Source organism: Poecilia formosa, unplaced genomic scaffold (assembly GCF_000485575.1).
Source record: "Poecilia formosa unplaced genomic scaffold, Poecilia_formosa-5.1.2 Scaffold125, whole genome shotgun sequence".
Lineage (NCBI taxonomy): Eukaryota > Metazoa > Chordata > Actinopteri > Cyprinodontiformes > Poeciliidae > Poecilia > Poecilia formosa.
Window position 1 is genome coordinate 1 of NW_006800064.1, and position 18,167 is coordinate 18,167.

General features: G+C 38.6%; 1 protein-coding gene and 1 long non-coding RNA gene across 2 annotated transcripts; both read left to right on the forward strand.

Annotated features, from left to right (window-relative positions):
- The first annotated feature begins 1,242 nt into the window (after nucleotides 1-1,242).
- LOC107837241 (uncharacterized) lies at nucleotides 1,243-3,200 on the forward strand. Its single transcript, XR_001663249.1, has 6 exons — nucleotides 1,243-1,480; nucleotides 1,565-1,739; nucleotides 2,336-2,491; nucleotides 2,568-2,766; nucleotides 2,927-3,030; nucleotides 3,139-3,200. It is a non-coding gene; the product is annotated as an uncharacterized LOC107837241 (long non-coding RNA).
- Nucleotides 3,201-3,688: 488 nt separating this feature from the next.
- On the forward strand, nucleotides 3,689-18,109 carry LOC103144392 (hydrocephalus-inducing protein homolog). The gene is made up of 12 exons (XM_016676040.1): nucleotides 3,689-3,862; nucleotides 3,952-4,124; nucleotides 5,153-5,348; nucleotides 7,954-8,124; nucleotides 8,555-8,698; nucleotides 9,576-9,785; nucleotides 9,882-10,045; nucleotides 10,670-10,820; nucleotides 11,397-11,627; nucleotides 11,728-11,952; nucleotides 15,777-16,058; nucleotides 17,693-18,109. The coding sequence occupies exons 1-10, from the start codon at nucleotides 3,689-3,691 to the stop codon at nucleotides 11,833-11,835; spliced, it is 1,722 nt and encodes a 573-aa protein (XP_016531526.1). The 3' UTR covers nucleotides 11,836-11,952; nucleotides 15,777-16,058; nucleotides 17,693-18,109.
- The last annotated feature ends 58 nt before the right edge of the window (nucleotides 18,110-18,167 follow it).

The following is an 18,167-nucleotide window of genomic DNA, read 5'->3' on the forward strand; positions in this document are numbered from 1 at the left end:
CTTTAGAAGAGAATTTTTTTTACTTTACTTTAAGTTGCTTCTCATAAATACTGGAAACTGTCAGAGTTTAGGAGATGAATTAACAACAGAGGTTTCCCACATGGTCTGGACCAGTTCTCCAACCAGCTGATGAACATGAAGTGATCCCATCCAGCGGTGTTTTTCATATTTCTAACCATTGCACATTGACCTCACAAATAGAGAGAAGTCTGGAAGCACTCTCATGAGTTGTACATCTCATAAAAGTTTAAACTTCAGTTTTGCTGCACGTCAATCAAGAATGAACCATCTTATAACTTGAAACGCATCACCTGAAGAATCAAGTTATTTCCATTATTTTGTTATACTTTGCTTTTTATCTTCTTTTTCATCTGTTTGCTCATCGATGTGTTATGTGTTTCCCAAAGCCAGTTTACTGTTTGGAGATGTTGATAAGATGATACATAGTGCAATACAACCTGGTGATGCTGACCCCATTAAAGGTTGTAAGACTGATTTGTGTGATTTGTTTGAGTTTACTCAGCTCATGCAGTGTAATATTATTGCTACAGTACCTTGCAAAAGTATTCCTACCACTTGAACTTTTGAATGTTTTGTCACTTTACAACCACAAACTCTAATATAGTCCATTGGGATTGTAAGTGGAATAATAAATATCAAATAACTCTAAAGGAAAAAATGCAAGGTTTCCAGCTTTTTTATAAATAAATATTCATCAGTTCAATTAATGTAGTTATATAGATTTTCTACAGGGGAAGCTAGATGAGTTGCTAACTTTAAATGCAACAGTCTTCAATCAGTTTTCCACACTTTTGTCTTGTTCACTTACACCTTCTCTTTACGTATGCAAGCCACTGGGACTTATCATTGATATTCAAAACAAGGACACATTGATTTTTTTTATTTAGGTGAAAAAGCGATTCAGCAGAACATTTATCCAACCCTCCTGTCTGTTCAGCATTCTTCGTTCTCTTCCTCTTCTTATTTTATTATCAGAAATTTGACCTGAAACAGGCCAGTTCATTCATATTGAAGCATTTATAATTTTTATTAAATTCCTTTTTATTTTTATGATCCTCAAGCACAAAAAAACATCTTGACAACTCTTTTTCTAGGTTGCAATTTTCTACTTTGTGTTTACTACTCAAAAGTAGATGGAATAGTTTACGTGTTGATTGTCACAAGGCTCTGTTCATGTGATCTTCAAGCTATAGTGTCTTAATTTCCTTTCTCCTTCTTCCAGCTCTTTCACTGTGTCAGTGAAGTCGAAATGTGTGTTAGGAATACCGGCAAAGTGGACTTTGACTTCAACGTCACATACTTTCCAAACGCAAAGGAGAACAAAGGGGTCGATAAAGGAGACGGAGTGCTGATTAAGGCAGATGATGACGACAGAGATGCACAGCATTTAAAAGGAAAAGGTCAACAACACGAGAGGCTGAAGATCAGACCTGGGTGGCCCGTAATTATTCCATCTGTGGTGAGTCAATCATAATAATCTCCTGTGTGAATTTTTCCTGGTGTGATTTTAGTTTATCACTTAACATTTTGTTTGTGTTGCTAGGGTCACATTAGTGCTGGTTCAGAGAAGCACCTGCGTGTACTTTACCTGCCTGGCATCCCTGAAGTGTTTAAGAAGCAGTTTCAGCTCCAGGTGGCTTTCTTACCTCCCCAGGAGGTCACGCTAACCGGGGTGGGAGTGTTCCCAAGAATCCGACTGAATTTGCCACGAAACTTGTGTATGTTCACACCTGCACTCAGACGGTCACAGGTTCTGCCAAAAGAAGTACATTATATTAGATCACCTGCCCCCGACACACGCTCATACAGCATCTAAATGTTGTGAAATCTTCCAGTTGCCATTTTTTCCCCCTCCTCCTTCCTTCCTCTTTACTACCCTGTGCCGTACAGCACATTCCTTCCTTTCTTGTCTGTTTTTTTCCTCCCTTGAATGGATTCTTATTTCCTTCCTTTTGTCCTTTTTAGCTTCCTCGAAAATATATTTCCCTCTTTTGTCCTTTGTCTTTCCTTGTGTTTTCTTCCTCCCTTGTTTCCTTCATACCTCCACCTCTTGAATCGTCTTTCTTTCTTCTTTGTGTCCCACTTTACGTCCTTCTTTTCTCATATTCTAATTTTATTCTTTTGGTTTTGTTTTTTCCCCCACTGCAAAAATATTCGGCATAAATTCAGGGTGAACCTTGGTATATTATATTTGTTCAAATAAAGGCATAGGAACTCTTCAAAAGCTGAAGAGAAATTTGTCAGAAATTTTGAAAAACAGAAATGTGGAGATTACAACAAACTAAAGCCAACATTCACATTTATCTTCACTCAGTATTCACACATGAGTAAGAGAACAAGGAGAGGCCCCAGGAAGGCTCTCCAGAGAGCACCGGACAGCATCCCTCAAATTATGACACATGTGACACAAAGTGGGAGTATCAGTTCCACAGACCTGCTTAATAACGGTGTACTTCCTTCTCTTGAAGAGGTAGGCATTTTTCATGTTTTTCAATAATTAGGTTGATTTCATATTCTAAATGGCTTCTTTCTTTCACCCTGTACAGGTAGAGGACGACTTGGGTTTAGGTCCAAATGGCCCCCCCGTTGATCCCCCAAACAATCTCTCTGTTGTTGCTTTTCCTAACTACAGGGAGCAACTTAAAGTTAATCAGACATGTTTCACCTTCCTGAATCCCTCTGAATGTGATGAGGATGATGATAAGAAAGATCTAGAGGAATCCTCACATAAAAAAAACTCCACAGGTCTTTTTTTAATTTTTTTTTTCCATCGGTATCCAAAACCTATTCAAGAAAAAAGTAAAGATAAAGATCCAACTGAAGGAACATTCATGTTATCAGTCATCTAAATTTTGATCATTCTAGTTTGTTATGGCATTTGAAATCGTACATTCTGTGTGCTTAGGCTAAACGTCACAAGGATTACAAGACCAAAGACAAAAAGGGCAAAGACACTCAAACAACCCCGAAAAAACATTTCAAGACGTTGAAATTGAAGAGTTCAGAGAGGTTCAATGCACTTCTATGCAGTTTCTATTTTTCTATCCAGTCACTTCACAATTATTTAAGAGCAGTAGTTGTTCAGCTGTCTAATTGTGTTTGTGTAACCATGTGTAGTTTGACCACATATTGCTGGGTTGTACCTGCTGGCGGTGAGGTGCCTCTGAAGATCTGGTTCTACTCTGAATCACTCGGAGTTTTTGAACAGGTCTTCAACTTTGAGACAGTGGGGAGCCGCAAACTTTACCAACTCAAATGCAGAGGAATTTGCACCTATCCCTCCATCTCCACAGACTACCAGTCAGTATGCATTATTCAATCAAGTTGTGTGGGAAATTGAGGTTTTACAATCTTAATGATGTGGCAATTTAATTTCACTTCTCTGTACTCTGCTGCAAATGTTGTTAATTAGCTAATTGGGATTCTTTTTAATGTTTCAATCAATCAATCACTTTGAATGGTACATCATTAATCTTTCCACAGGATTGTTTTTGTTCAGTCTAAGAAGGTACCACAAGAGAAAGAAGGCCTTCAGAAGACCTATGTAATCAGACCTGGTTACTTTGAGTTTGGGCCTTTACTTTGCAGCAAAACTAGAGACAGGTGAGAGACTGAAAAGTTTCAAATAGGGTTGTTTCAGCTGATGTATTTTTAATGTCAGATTTCCATGATTGTCTTCAGGTATAAGAAAAACACATATCCAGAAAACTCTGAGAGGCTGGACATTTGTAACGACTCTGGCATGGAGGCAGAGGTCATGTTCAGTTTCCAACATGACACTCAGGGCACAACGTATCTGCTAGATCCCTCTACAATGACTCTCTCACCAGGACAGAAAGAAGTACTACTCAATGGAAATGATCTTAGTTGACTACATTAGATGATGCAACAAAAACACATGTATATGTAAATATTCTTTCTCTTCATCAGGTGCTGACAGTCTATGCATATCCGACAAAACGGGGACAGATAAAAGGCAGCATAATTTGTAATATCAAGGACAATCCTGAGCCTGTGACCATCCAAATCTCTTGCTGGGGCGTCCGACCAGAACTCGAGCTGGACAGCACCCATTTAAACTTCGGCAAGATTCTGCTGCACAAGTACGTAAAGAAACACAAACCTCTTCCTGCCTCGTTATGCTTTCCCTTCAAAAAAATATCATTCTGATGTATTTTAAAGAGGTTTTGAGAATTTTTTTTTTTTTTTTACATTAACCTAAGTTTTAATTTGTTTAAAATGTGTTGGAACATTAATCTCATTAAAAAAAGGTACAGTACACCAGATTTTACCTCTGGTCTAGCTGCAGATCTTAACACAAAAATATAAATTAAAAATAAATTCATAACACACATAAACACAGTTAGTTGGTTTATATTACTCACATTTTCTCTACAACCTTTATTCAACATTTTTTGATGTTTGAACACATATGCAACTATGCAACCCAACATGAAGCTGTGCAAATTGCAATATATTGGTTATTAAAAATGTCACTAATATCAATCGATAAGTCTGGTGAGAATTTGTATCCAGCCAAACTTTGTCAACACATTTTAGATGAAACTTTAATAAAAATGTATGCTGCAAGTGAAGATCCCTCTGAAAAAAGGCCCCCAACAACATAATACCATCAATGAGTCACACTGCGGATTTATTCAAGATGTTGACAATTGCATAAAACATTTAATGTAAAATAAGTAGGTGCATATATGTTGACTTTAAAGTGACTGACCCAACTCAACAGAGTGTCAGCCAGTTGGTACTAACAATCCCATAATGTGGGTGCGGTGATTTACTTTTAGGTGATTGTAACATAAACACACACATGTCTCGAAGGCCCATTCACTGGTTAATCGCCATTTCTGGCTACCATCACTGCATGAAGACAAAATATTATTTTAAAAATAAGTGTAAGAGGATGGATACAAAAATATCTCCCAATAATTGTAAATCTAATCTATAAAGACAACTTTTTTCTGTTGTGGGTTAGCAATTTTAAATTAACTATCCAAATTAGCTGTAGTATGATGATTTGAAAACAAATTGTCACTGTGATGAAGTCAAAACTGCATCTGCATACTCTGAACACTGCATTTTTTTCATCACATTTTTTTTCTTTTTCCTACAGGAAAGACAGTCGTGGCATCATGATGGTTAACAAGACTGTTTTGCCACTATCTTGGATGCTTCAGGGCTTGGAAACCTTGGGTGACGAGTTTGTAGTGCCACAAGATCAAGGAGTCATCCAGCCAAACTCCTGTTGCCCTCTCTGTGTGGAGTTCAAGGCCAGGAAGCCAGTCGTTAAGAAAATCTTGCGTCTCGAGGTAAAGTTGAAATTGCAACTGGAGGTACCTCACTATGTTGATCTATTGTATTGCAATAGCTAAACACCATCTGTGCTCATAAATATAAAGTTCTCTTTTTCACCACATCAAATGATTATGTAAAATACATCTATAACAAAATTGAAAACAGGAATTGAGTGCACAAGTTTATCTCCTCTAATAGAAATAGGACGAAATTTATATATATATATATATATATATATATAAAAAAAAACTGACTCAAATGTCACCACTAATATTAGGACAAATGCCCAGTAGTCGAACTGCAGTGTTTTTTTTTTTTAGCTTTTCAGTGCTACTGGTACAAATCTGGTTGGACATGTCAATACCTTTCCTTGACAAAGTTAGTAGAGTTCATATAAGCCAGTTGGGTGAATCTGACTTTTAATTGACTACAGATTTTTAGCAGTGTTGTAGTTGGGGTCATTCCAGAAACCTAATCTTCCTTGTCTTCCTGTCCTACCCACCTGTTCCCCTTGTTACATCATAAGTTAACTGTCATTTACCAAATTGTTTTACATATTAGTTGATTTTCATCATCCATACAGAGGTTTGGCGACAACCAGACCTGTAGAGTTGCATGAATTCATGTACAGTTGAAACCAGAAGTTCACATACACCAAATAAAAATACACATACACTTTTTTGCTCACTGTCTGAATTTCAGTCAGATCAAACAGATTTTTGATCTGACTGAAAATTTTAATTATTTATTTTTTTTATTCTAACTAACTTAAAACAGGAGAAGTCTGGTTTGGTTTAACTTTTTACAGTGAGAAAAAAAAAACATGTCTTTTTATTCAGTGTATGTAAATATCTGGTTTCAACTGTATGAGTCTGAAAAAGACCAAGAAGGTGAGAGACATTATCCACAAAACTGTGACCAAACAATATGACTTTTATTAATTTTATAACAACTTCTGTTATACATTTGAACATGTATATTTTTTATTCCTTGTGTAGTTGAAAAATCCACAATAAAGTAAGACATGCACACTCAATTCCTGTTTTTAAAAAGCTATTGAAATTGTTGTTTATTCCAGTTTTATGTGCATTATGAAAATATGTGATTTTGCTCATATTTGATTAATTTTATTTTAGGTATACGATGTGGAGAAAATTATTGGAATCCTGCATACTGAAAACTTAACAATTCATGCTGAAGCCTATGATGTAGATCTGAAGATTGAACCAGGTACAAACTATAAAGCCCTAAACATATTATCAGTGTAACTCAAAAGACTGGCAGCAGTTCAGTGAAATTTAAGAAACATTAAAGTCAGTTTTTATTGTTTAATAAAACAAAATTTTCAGAAATAAGTATTTTGCCAGGCATCCCAGCAAGATGCATTTTTTTCTGTATTACTTCCTTGTTGGTTGTTTTTTTTTTTTTTTTTACCACTTTGTGAACAACAGAGTCACAGCATATGAACAAGGACAGTACAAATTTAGTGATTAAAACTGCTTTTATTGATTTATTTTCAGTGAGATTCTCCAATATAGCCTATCTGTATTTATGCTACATAGTGCTTAACCTATAGTTGCGCTTTGGAAAAGCTTTTATAATTCTGCATTTTGGAAGTTTGTTCCATCAGTTTCCTTTACTTTCATCCTTCCATCAGTCTCACTCTTATTGATCAGGCAAACAGAAGCCAAGTTTTAAAACAGCATCTGCACAGAGTGGCAAAAAAATGATCTAGCCTGCCTTTTATCCATCTCCAAACTGTGGCTTTGATTTTCAGAAGTAACCTTGAGGTTCTAGTACATTTTAACTGCATAAAATATTTGTCTCTGAAAATCTTTCTGCCAAAACTGAAATACAAGCCCATGACAACAAATGTAGAATCGCTGTTATTGGATGTTATCAGTTAGTTACATAATAACTTATGAAATGACATCAGACTTATTTAACGCTTGTCTGGAAACTCAAAAACGCTTTACATAAGATCAGTCATTCCCATTCACGCACACATTCATACCTGTTTCAAATCCTGCAGATCCGGGAATTATCATTAAATCATTAATGTTGGTCTAGTTCTGTCCCAATTCAACAAGTAGACGACTGTCTGAAGAAAACAATCAAATTTACTCAATGACAATATGTGGCTCAGCAGCAACATCCAGTTTAAAGACACCATGCTTTTCCAAACCGAGCTGCACCAGTAAGTCAGAATGAAACACTGTCAGCCAGTACATTATGTCTGAGAATACTTGTGTGCCATATGCATTTTTGACTCTCATGCTTATTCAAAAGTTAGAGACCAAAAATATTTTAATAATCTTCTAAAGTGGTCTCTCTTATTTGTCCAAAATAATTTTCATGACCCTAACATATGCTTTTTTTGTCCCAGCTGGAAGTGCTTGATTTCTGACGAAAGAAAATGAAACTAGGATGTCTAACATTGGGTGAAAAAGTGAACAAACAGGTCGTCCTAGCCAATGACAGCCTCCTTGACCTTTCTTTCAATTTGATACTGAACTCAAATCCTTCTCTAGATCTAAAGGTAAGCACAACACAAACGCTATCAACTTTTAAACTGGAGTCCACTGAAGCCAGACTTAATAGTTGCCTTCCTGCCACCAGGACCTGACTGTCAGCCCATTAGGCGAGATGAAGCTGAAATCTTGTGGAGGCTCCTGCAAGCTGCAGATTCAGTTTTCACCTCAGCAGCACATTGCTCCTTTTTCTGTCGCGCTGCAGGCCGAGTTCAAAGGGTTCTTCCACCACCTGCTGACCATTGAGGGCTGTTACAAGGTTGGCTGGAATCTGCCCTCACAACCATTACGGTGTGTACAAGAATATTCCCTTAGCGAATTATGTATTGCGATGTTTTTGTTCAAGAAATATTTGGTAGTAATTTATAATTTAAAAATACCAGGGGGTGGATGTCCATTTAGACTGCAGCCGAGTGTCTTTTGGAGCTATGGTCCAAAACTGCCAGACGAACAGGAGGATTGTCATGATGAACGCTAGTGACACTACTGTCAGGTAATGTTGAATAGCAGCATATCCCACTGTATTTTTATGGAATCAGCACATCCCCAAACACCAACTTTGGTTGGCTTTATTTTCTTCCCCCTGTTTTGCTTCGGTTCACTGAACTTCCAGATTTCATTGGCAAACCCAAGGTTTCCCTGCAGAGTTGTCGATCAGACCAGTAAAAGGATAAATCTGCCCAGGCAAGGGCTTTCCCTTTGAAGTGACCTTTACCCCTGTGAAGCTCAGTGACGACATCAGATACGAGAACCTGTTCTGCTTCATCGACGGTTCCCCACTTATTAAATTGACGGTCACAGGTTCCTGCGTCCCACCTTCCATCAGCAAAGAGGTTAGACTGAGCTCTCTCTTTACATACAAACATAAATGTTTCATGTCTTTAAAATAATTACTGTTAATACACACTTTGGTTATTAGTTAAAGGATAAGGAAGTTTTTTGGTTCCAATCTTTCCTCATGATTGCTGATTTGAAGTCACATTTCTAAATAGGATATTGAGTTAGTTTCCTTGTAAAGCATTTTAAAGTAAATATGCTGTTTGTTAATGCTTAAAAACAAAGTTGAGTCTATAAGATTTAATTATATTTTTATGTAATATTGCAGATAGATCTGGGCTGTAAAAAAAAATGATGCAAACTTACATTTAGACTGATTTTATTTTTTGAGTATTTTTCCTACAAGCTGCCATGACAGTTGCTTTATTTTCATTGTGTAAATGGTTAAAACGGTAGCTCCAAATAATGTAATTGACTTGTCTCATTTGGTTGACTCAGGAGCTTCTGACAGATTTAAGGATTTCTACAATTTCTTGCAGTTAGATTTAATTAACTGAGTACCCCTAAAGTCCTGCATCCGAGGAATCAAACAAGTCAGAAAGCTTGTGTTGAAATTTTTTCACATTTATTTATCTAAAGTAGACAGACAAAAGGTCTTTGAAAAGACTGTAAAAGCATGTTGATTGTTTTTGCTGCATCACAACAAAAGAAAATGTGCATCATGCTCATGTACGTGATGTTTGATAGAAATTATAATTTTAAGTCCAACAAAAGCTGAAGGGATTGCATTGTTATTACTGTTTGTGCTTAGATGCAGATGTCTTTTATTATTGAACTCTTAAATACGTGCGTCAGAGGACATGTTGTTGGTCGCCAGAGAAATTCTGGCAGGTTTGATTAATTTTATACATTTTGCAAAACGTCTGTCTCCAGGTGATAAATTTCACTTGCCGAGTGCGCACCTCTCAAACTCAGACCCTGTCCGTAACCAACCCTACTTGTGAGTCCTGCAACGTCATACTTGTAATCAAGGGTGAGCAATTTAGTGCTGCTCACTTTATGACCTTTGAACCCAACCAAAGCAAGACATTTGACATCACGTACAGACCACTGAACATGACAACTAATGGAAACAAGCACCTGGTAGAGAAAAATATTACTTTCAATGGAAGCATTTTTGTATTTAGGACTAAAAATAGTGGGTAAAAATGTCAAAAAATAGACTTGTGTTTTTCACAGGGATCAGTTTTTTTCTCTTTTCCTGGTGGGAGGGGAATTCTGTTCAATCTGCAAGGAAGTGCGTTTGCCCCAAAAGCAGAGGACATCATCTCACAGGAGGTGTCTGCCAAAACCCAAAGCTCTGTTCTTCTCCAAGTCAACAACTGGCTCACCAGGCTGCAGAGGTAAAACACTAAGTCAATTATATAATTTATGATAATTCCAATTTCATCTAACATATAAAAAAGGCCTATGGGACTTTTCTCATCTAGATTAGTTTGTGTGTGAATAACAATTTTGGTAAATCAGACTCATCACCTTATCCTGACTGATTCCTTTCTATAATGAGATCCATTAAAGACATAGCTAAAGAACACAGATCTTGAAAAATTGGAAAATCAGACTTGGACTTCTGACTTTATTTAAGTCAGACTGCAAACTACGGCACCAGATCTATCACTGTGAATGTCATACATTCAATCAGCAAAATAATACGATCTGTAAAATTATGCAAACAGAAACCTGGAAGTGATTGAAATCCCTGTCTGACAGTGATTAAAATCATAGATCGATAGACCAACAACAGGTACGTGAAGCTCAGTTAATTTAAGAAGGCATGATAGGGACTCTAATCCAAAACCTGGGAGTGAAATGAATGCCAAAATATAATATTTATTTATTAGTATTTAACTGGTGATGAAAAATTTAACAACTCTTATGAGGCCATAATAAATGGTCATTTATCACGGTCCTATGAGACTTATAGTTTTATGTTTTAACAAATATATTGACTATTTTTCTGTTTTCAGGTTCTCTGTGCTGCTAGAGGTAGTTAAACCTGAGAAACCAGACCCGACTGTGTTCCTCATAGGACACAAGTCCATCGAGGTTCCCGCTTTGGCCAAGATGGACTACAAGATGTCTTTTAATGCATACAAAGAGGGAGAATACACCACAAAGGTTTGGGCAAACAAGTTTATGTGTTTGTGAGGGTATGTTTCTCTAACCATGTGAGTATGCATATCACACTATTGCATATTTGCCTTCTGTTTCAAAGGTGTAAGAAAGATGAATACCCTTATGAAACAAATGCTTTGCTGTAGCATTAGCAAGTCAATGTTTAGCTGAGCCAGACTTCCATGGCATTGGCTTCCAAGTTTAACACAATTTTGTAAAAGAGCTAAAAGGTTTAATTTGTTGCACTGAACTTACAGTGCGCAGTGTTTTTTTTTTGGTCACCACTGCTGTAGAATTTGCACAAGTTAAGGAAAAAATAAAAACAAACAAAAATAAACAATATAGTGCAACAGCAGAAGTAAAATACTCTATTTTGATGCTCTGGAACTGTGTGAATGTTAGACTCTTCCTCATGATCACCATAACCAGCACATATGTTATAGAGTTGACCGAACCAGACGTTCCTTACTTTAGACCCACATTGGACACAGTTGAGACCCACCAGTATACATGAAAAAGAAACAGTCTGACAACCGCATGAATCTAGCCCTCCCTCCACACCTTAATCTTTCTACTCAGGTGACATTTCATAATGAAACAACAGGGGAGTTCTTGTTCTACCTCATCAATTTTAAAGTCGGCTCTCCAGGAGTCCTGGCTACTATCAACCTGGAGACGCCTGTTCGCAAAGCGGCCTGCGGTGTTGTACATGTGGAGAACCCCCTAAACAGAGCGACCAGTTTTACCACAGAGTGTAAATGTACTGACATCAAGGCTCCGCCTCAGCAGATCGTTCCGGGACAGTCCAAGGTCGATACCAAAGACAAATTTCATTTTGATGAAAAAAATCTATCTTTGTTGAATATACCTGACCTGAATATGTCTGCGTACGTACATCTCTTCTCCTCAGGGTTCCCTGAACTTCGAGTATCTGCCTCTTCATGTAGGTGAATCTACCATACGTCTGACCCTGTGCAGTAGTGACCTGGGCCAATTTCACTACAATCTGCTTCTCTAAGCTCTCTCCCCACCACCAGAGGAGACAGTCCCCTTCCAGGCTGCACTAGGGAGCAGTGACTCTTCTTGCATTAATTTTACTAATTACTCCCAAAGTGCAACTAAGTACATCTGTAGGGTAAGAAGCTAACAGAACTCAATCTTGTCTTACAGAAATGTTTTAAAAAGATAACAATGCCAATGCATTACAAGATATAAATTACATTTTATTACAGATGAACCAATAGATTTGCCAAAAATCAGAAACTTGACATTTTTATTTGCATAGCTCTTATTGGTGATTGGCAGATCAAACACTGAAATAGTTTTTGTTCCATTTGTTAAATGCATTAACATTAAGAACTCCCACTTTGGTCTATAAACACATCAACCAAAGCAAAATGGCATATGGTTCAATATCTTCTGTCAGACAACCTGCAGCACTTTTTTTTCCTTATACCCTGTGTACACCTTGAATAAATTAGACCAGTGACACCAGAATTAGCAAATCGAACCTCAAATAAAGCTTGAAATTCATATTGGCCAGGAAGGGCCACTTTATGGCTACAATGTAGTTTAACACTCTAAGTGTGAACACGTCGAGTGCTCTGGAGTACTCTGGACTAGAAGTAGAGCTACATTAGTACAGACCATTTACCATGTGTTGTTCTGTCTCTCCTACAGAGTGATCGTCCTGATTTTACCGTGGACAAAAATGTCAGTGTTTTGCCCGGTTTTCCTTCAGGATCAGAGGTGAAGGTGGATGTTCGTTTTGAGCCACATCAGCTGGGCGAGGTGAGAGGGTAGCTCACCTTGAACTCAGATATTGGCGGTGAATACATATTTCCTTTGCACGGAGTCTGCACCTTCCCAAGACCTCAGGGCCCATACAACATCAAAGGGGGCGGCAGCGTCTCCATCCCTTTCAAAAACGTGTTCCCGAAGACCACGGGTTTCTCTTTGAAGGTAAAATTCATGCAGAACCTAACAAGATTAAAGAGTAGAACAATANAGAGGTGAAGGTGGATGTTCGTTTTGAGCCACATCAGCTGGGCGAGGTGAGAGGGCAGCTCACCTTGAACTCAGATATTGGCGGTGAATACATATTTCCTTTGCACGGAGTCTGCACCTTCCCAAGACCTCAGGGCCCGTACAACATCAAAGGGGGCGGCAGCGTCTCCATCCCTTTCAAAAACGTGTTCCCGAAGACCACGGCTTTCTCTTTGAAGGTAAAATTCATGCAGAGCCTAACAAGATTAAAGAGTAGAACAATAGATAGTCTCCCCCTATCTAGTGTGTGAACAAATCAAAAGTTGGTTTATTTTTTGCATTATTTCTTGTACAAAAACCCAAAGATTCTGAAATTTCCCACTGATGGTCAACAAAATCTACCAGCAGCTTTTGTCTCCATCCAATAGCTCTACCACTTGTCCTCTCACATTGGAAAAAGACATCTTTCTACTGCTTAATCATTCATTTGTATTGTGTTTAGTTTTCTTTGGGATCAAACAGGCATTGTTAAGCTCATGGCTTTTTTTAGGCCCTGTTCAAACCAGGCACAAACATCCATCTCACCTAACCATCCATCCTTATTGTGTAGTGATTTAATGCCTGCAAGGTTAACAGGGGTGTTGTGTTTGCCCAATAGACGAGAGGGGTACACTTTGAGCAGGTCATCAACCCTCAACATCTCTGTGTATCTAGTAACAGAGATGGATGGATTCTGATAGGACGAAAGCTGGCTACTAGAACTCTGATTCTGTTGGTTATTATTTGGATATTTGTAGGCCATTCAAAGTAAGAGTAAAAATGATTTACTGCTCAGACATGGTTCGCTTCTGTATTTCACGCCTATTATTGATTTACAGAAACATTAGAAAACATGCGGATTGTCTTCTTTGCTGCTCCTTGTTCTACGTCCAGGTTATATGTTAATATTTAGATACAATGACTAAGCCTTTCAGAGATAACACTAACATTCGCAGATTATGGAAATTACCAGTTTTATTGCCACAGCTCTCAGCTCGACTCCCTTATGAGAATTTGCTCTTTGGTTCTGACATCCGTCTGAGCACTTTCTATTGCCTCTTGATTAGGGATGCTCCGATCAGGTATTTTGCTGCCGATACCGATCACCCATGAGGGCCGATCACAGCTGATCACCGATCGGCGGTCCAACAGCGAGAGCAGAACCAGCATCTAACACTGCTAGCTCGTTGACTTAAATTATTTTTCGAGTTATTTCTTTAGCTTTCTGACCATCATGCTCTTCCGAGTGAGTGTTGGTAGTTGTGTGCTGCTTTACTGGCCGCTCCGGATCCCTTGTTTTTCCTGCATTGAGCCTCGATGTAGCCAAACTCCGTCAAGTGCTTGTTTTGTAAATGTCATATATTAGATTTGTCGTGTTGACGCATTTTGACGTGTTTCAACCCCTGAGGTAATTTTCCACCGCAACACACAAACTTCCCCATTCACTTTTAGAACGTTATAGTTCCACATGACATCGCTTAGGATTTGTTGCCGCGTGCTTGTGCAGCGTGAGGGAAAGAGAAGATGAGCTGCACACGCAGGCTGCGAAGTGAGATACAGGTGATCAGTTTGTGTGATCGGCAACAAGAAACCGTGATCGGCGATCACCGATTGTACACTTTTTCACGGAAATCGCCTGATAATGATTGGTGGCCGATCGATTGGCACACCTCTACTCTTGATAGGTTCTTCACACAGCATTACATTTTCTTTAACTTTTGCATATTTGACTTCAGTCAACAACTTACTCTTTTGCATTCACGTGTGAAAATTATGTAACCTAATGATATTTTTGTTGCTTCTAGGTTGACAATCCATGCTTTAATGTCAAAGAAATGGAGAACATACCCCCCAAAAAGTCACATAATATCATGGTGTCCTTTGAAGTTCCTTCCGGAGGGCATCCTGGACCATGGTTTGGGAAGTTGACTGTCTGCAGACAGAACCCAGAGGCCCGGAGCAATGCCATTTCATGGGTCTTTTACCTGAAGGGCCAGCGGCCTCAGTCTTCTTAGCATAAAGAAAACTCCCAAGCAGATAGAAAGTTCTAACCTTCTTCTTTTTTTCAGCTTAGGTTACCTCTAGCTTGTGAGTTGGGATGTTACTCTTTTGAAACTAAAATATAAATGTTGATGACAAAAATGTAGTATCCACAAGCTTTAATTATTTAGTTTGAAAATATATTCTTAAAATACTGAATAAATGTTGCAGAGAAGCTCTTCCTGTTATTGCACTCTCATTTCCACATAGGGGCAATCATGTCAAGAGACTGGATTTGAATTCTGGCACTCCCTAGATTGGTTCAACAAATGTGCCTCACTTGACTTTTCTGCTTTTTGGTCACTCCATTGGCTCAACAGCAGGATCTAATTCAACCAAATCAGTGCTGAGTTCTGTTAGACACGCAGCACGTTGAAGCAAAGACACTACTCAATGGAAAGGGCAGAGCTGGGGGAGTCTCTCATTACTAAAGGTTAGATGTGTCACATCAGACATGCTCTACACACAAACCTCTAATGAGAAGCTGGAGTGATAGTTCAGGAGACACTCCTGTTTCCTGGATGAAGCAAAATCCTCTGATCCTCCCTTTGGGAAGAAGAACTTCCTGCTGCTGATGTTCAGAGGTAAAGAAATATTAATAAGACTGGACATTAAAATAGAGATAAAGCAATTCCTTATTGTNCCTGCAGCACTTTTTTTTCCTTATACCCTGTGTACACCTTGAATAAATTAGACCAGTGACACCAGAATTAGCAAATCGAACCTCAAATAAAGCTTTGAAATTCATATTGGCCAGGAAGCGCCACTTTATGGCTACAATGTAGCTTAACACTCTAAGTGTGAACACGTCGAGCGCTCTGGAGTACTCTGGACTAGAAGTAGTGCTACATTAGTACAGACCATTTACCATGTGTTGTTCTGTCTCTCCTACAGAGTGATCGTCCTGATTTTATCGTGGACAAAAATGTCAGTGTTTTGCCCGGTTTTCCTTCAGGCTCAGAGGTGAAGGTGGATGTTCGTTTTGAGCCACATCAGCTGGGCGCGGTGAGAGGGCAGCTCACCTTGAACTCAGATATTGGTGGTGAATACATATTTCCTTTGCATGGAGTCTGCACCTTCCCAAGACCTCGGGGCCCATACAACATCAAAGGGGGCGGCAGCGTCTCCATCCCTTTCAAAAACGTGTTCCCGAAGACCACGGCTTTCTCTTTGAAGGTAAAATTCATGCAGAACCTAACAAGATTAAAGAGTAGAATAATTGTTAGTTCCCCCTATCCAGTGTGTGAACAAATCAAAAGTTGGTTTATTTTTTTGCATTATTTCTTGTACAAAAACCTAAAGATTCTGAAATTTCCCACTGATGGTCAACAAAATCTACCAGCAGCTTTTGTCTCCATCCAATAGCTCTACCACTTGTTCTCTCACATTGGAAAAAGACATCTTTCTACTGTTTAATCATTCATTTGTATTGTGTGTAGTTTTCTTTGGGATCAAACAGGCATTGTTAAGCTCATGGCTTTTTTAGGCCCTGTTCAAACCAGACACAAACATCCATCTCACCTAACCATCCATCCTTATTGTGTAGTGATTTAATGCCTGCAAGGTTAACAGGGGTGTTGTGTTTGCCCAATAGACGAGAGGGGTACACTTTGAGCAGGTCATCAACCCTCAACATCTCTGTGTTTCTAGTAACATAGATGGATGGATTCTGATATGACGAAAGCTGGCTACTAGAACTCTGATTCTGTTGGTTATTATTTGAATATTTGTAGAATATTAAAATTTTTATTATTAATGAGGCCATTCAAAGTAAGAGTAAAAATGATTTGCTGCTTAGACATGGTTTGCTTCTGTATTTCACCCCTATTATTGATTTACAGAAACATTAGAAAACATGCGGATTGTCTTCTTTGCTGCTCCTTGTTTTACATCCAGGTTACATGTTAATATTTAGATACAATGGCTAAGCCTTTCAGAGGTAACACTAACATTCGCAGATTATGGAAATTACCAGTTTTATTGCCACAGCTCTCAGCTTGACTCCCTTATGAGAATTTGCTCTTTGGTTCTGACATCCATCTGACCACTTTCTATTGCCTCTTGATTAGGGATGCTCCGATCAGGTATTTTGCTGCCGATACCGATCACCCATGAGGGTCGATCACAGCCGATCACCGATCGGCGGTCCAACTGCGAGAGCAGCACCAGCATCTAACACCGCTAGCTCGTTGACTGAAATTATTTTTCCAAGTTATTTTTTTAGCTTTCTGACCATCATGCTCTTCCGAGTGAGTGTTGGTAGTTGTGTGCTGCTTTACTGGCCGCTCTGGATGTCTTGTTTTTCCTGCAGTGAGCCTTGATGTAGCCAAACTCCGTCAAGTGCTTGTTTTGTAAATGTCATATATTAGATTTGTCGTGTTGATGCATTTTGACGTGTTTCAACCCCTGAGGTAATTTTCCACCGCAACACACAAACTTCCCCATTCACTTTTAGAACATTATAGTTCCACACGACATCACTTAGGATTTGTTGCCGCGTGCTTGTGCAGTGTGAGGGAAAGAGAAGATGAGCTGCACACGCAGGCTGCGAAGTGAGATACAGGTGATCAGTTTGTGTGATCGGCAACAAGAGAACGTGATCGACGATCACCGATTGTACACTTTTTCACGGAAATCGCCCAATAATGATTGGTGGCCGATCGATTGGCACACCTCTACTCTTGATAGGTTCTTCACACAGCACTACATTTTCTTTAACTTTTGCATATTTGACTTCAGTCAACAACTTACTCTCTTTTGCATTCACATGTGAAAATTATGTAACCTAATGATATTTTTGTTGCTTCTAGGTTGACAATCCATGCTTTAATGTCAAAGAGATGGAGAACATACCCCCCAAAAAGTCACATAATATCATGGTGTCCTTTGAAGTTCCTTCCGGAGGGCATCCTGGACCATGGTTTGGGAAGTTGACTGTCTGGAGACAGAACCCAGAGGCCCGGAACAATGACATTTCATGGGTCTTTTACCTGAAGGGCCAGCGGCCTCAGTCTTCTTAGGGAAGCATAAAGAAAACACCCAAGCAGATAAAGTTCTAACCTTCTTCTTTTTTTTCAAATTAGGTTATCTCTATCTTGTGAGTTGGGATGTTAGACTCTTTTGAAACTAAAATATAAATGTTGATGCCAAAAATATAGTATCCACAAGCCTTAATTATTTTGTTTGAAAATATATTCTTAAAAACCTGAATAAATGTTGCAGAAAAGCTCTTCCTGTTATTGCACTCTCATTTCCACATGGGGGCAATCATGTCAAGAGACTGGA

What these genes read in the sequence shown, in the direction of transcription:
- LOC103144392 (XM_016676040.1), top strand. Translation starts at nt 3,689, where the DNA reads ATGATTGTCTTCAGGTATAAGAAAAACACATATCCAGAAAACTCTGAG. An exon ending in CACCTTCCATCAGCAAAGAG is followed by an intron (nt 8,699 to 9,575) that starts GTTAGACTGAGC and finishes GTCTGTCTCCAG; the next exon opens with GTGATAAATTTCACTTGCCG. An exon ending in CTAATGGAAACAAGCACCTG is followed by an intron (nt 9,786 to 9,881) that starts GTAGAGAAAAAT and finishes TGTTTTTCACAG; the next exon opens with GGATCAGTTTTTTTCTCTTT.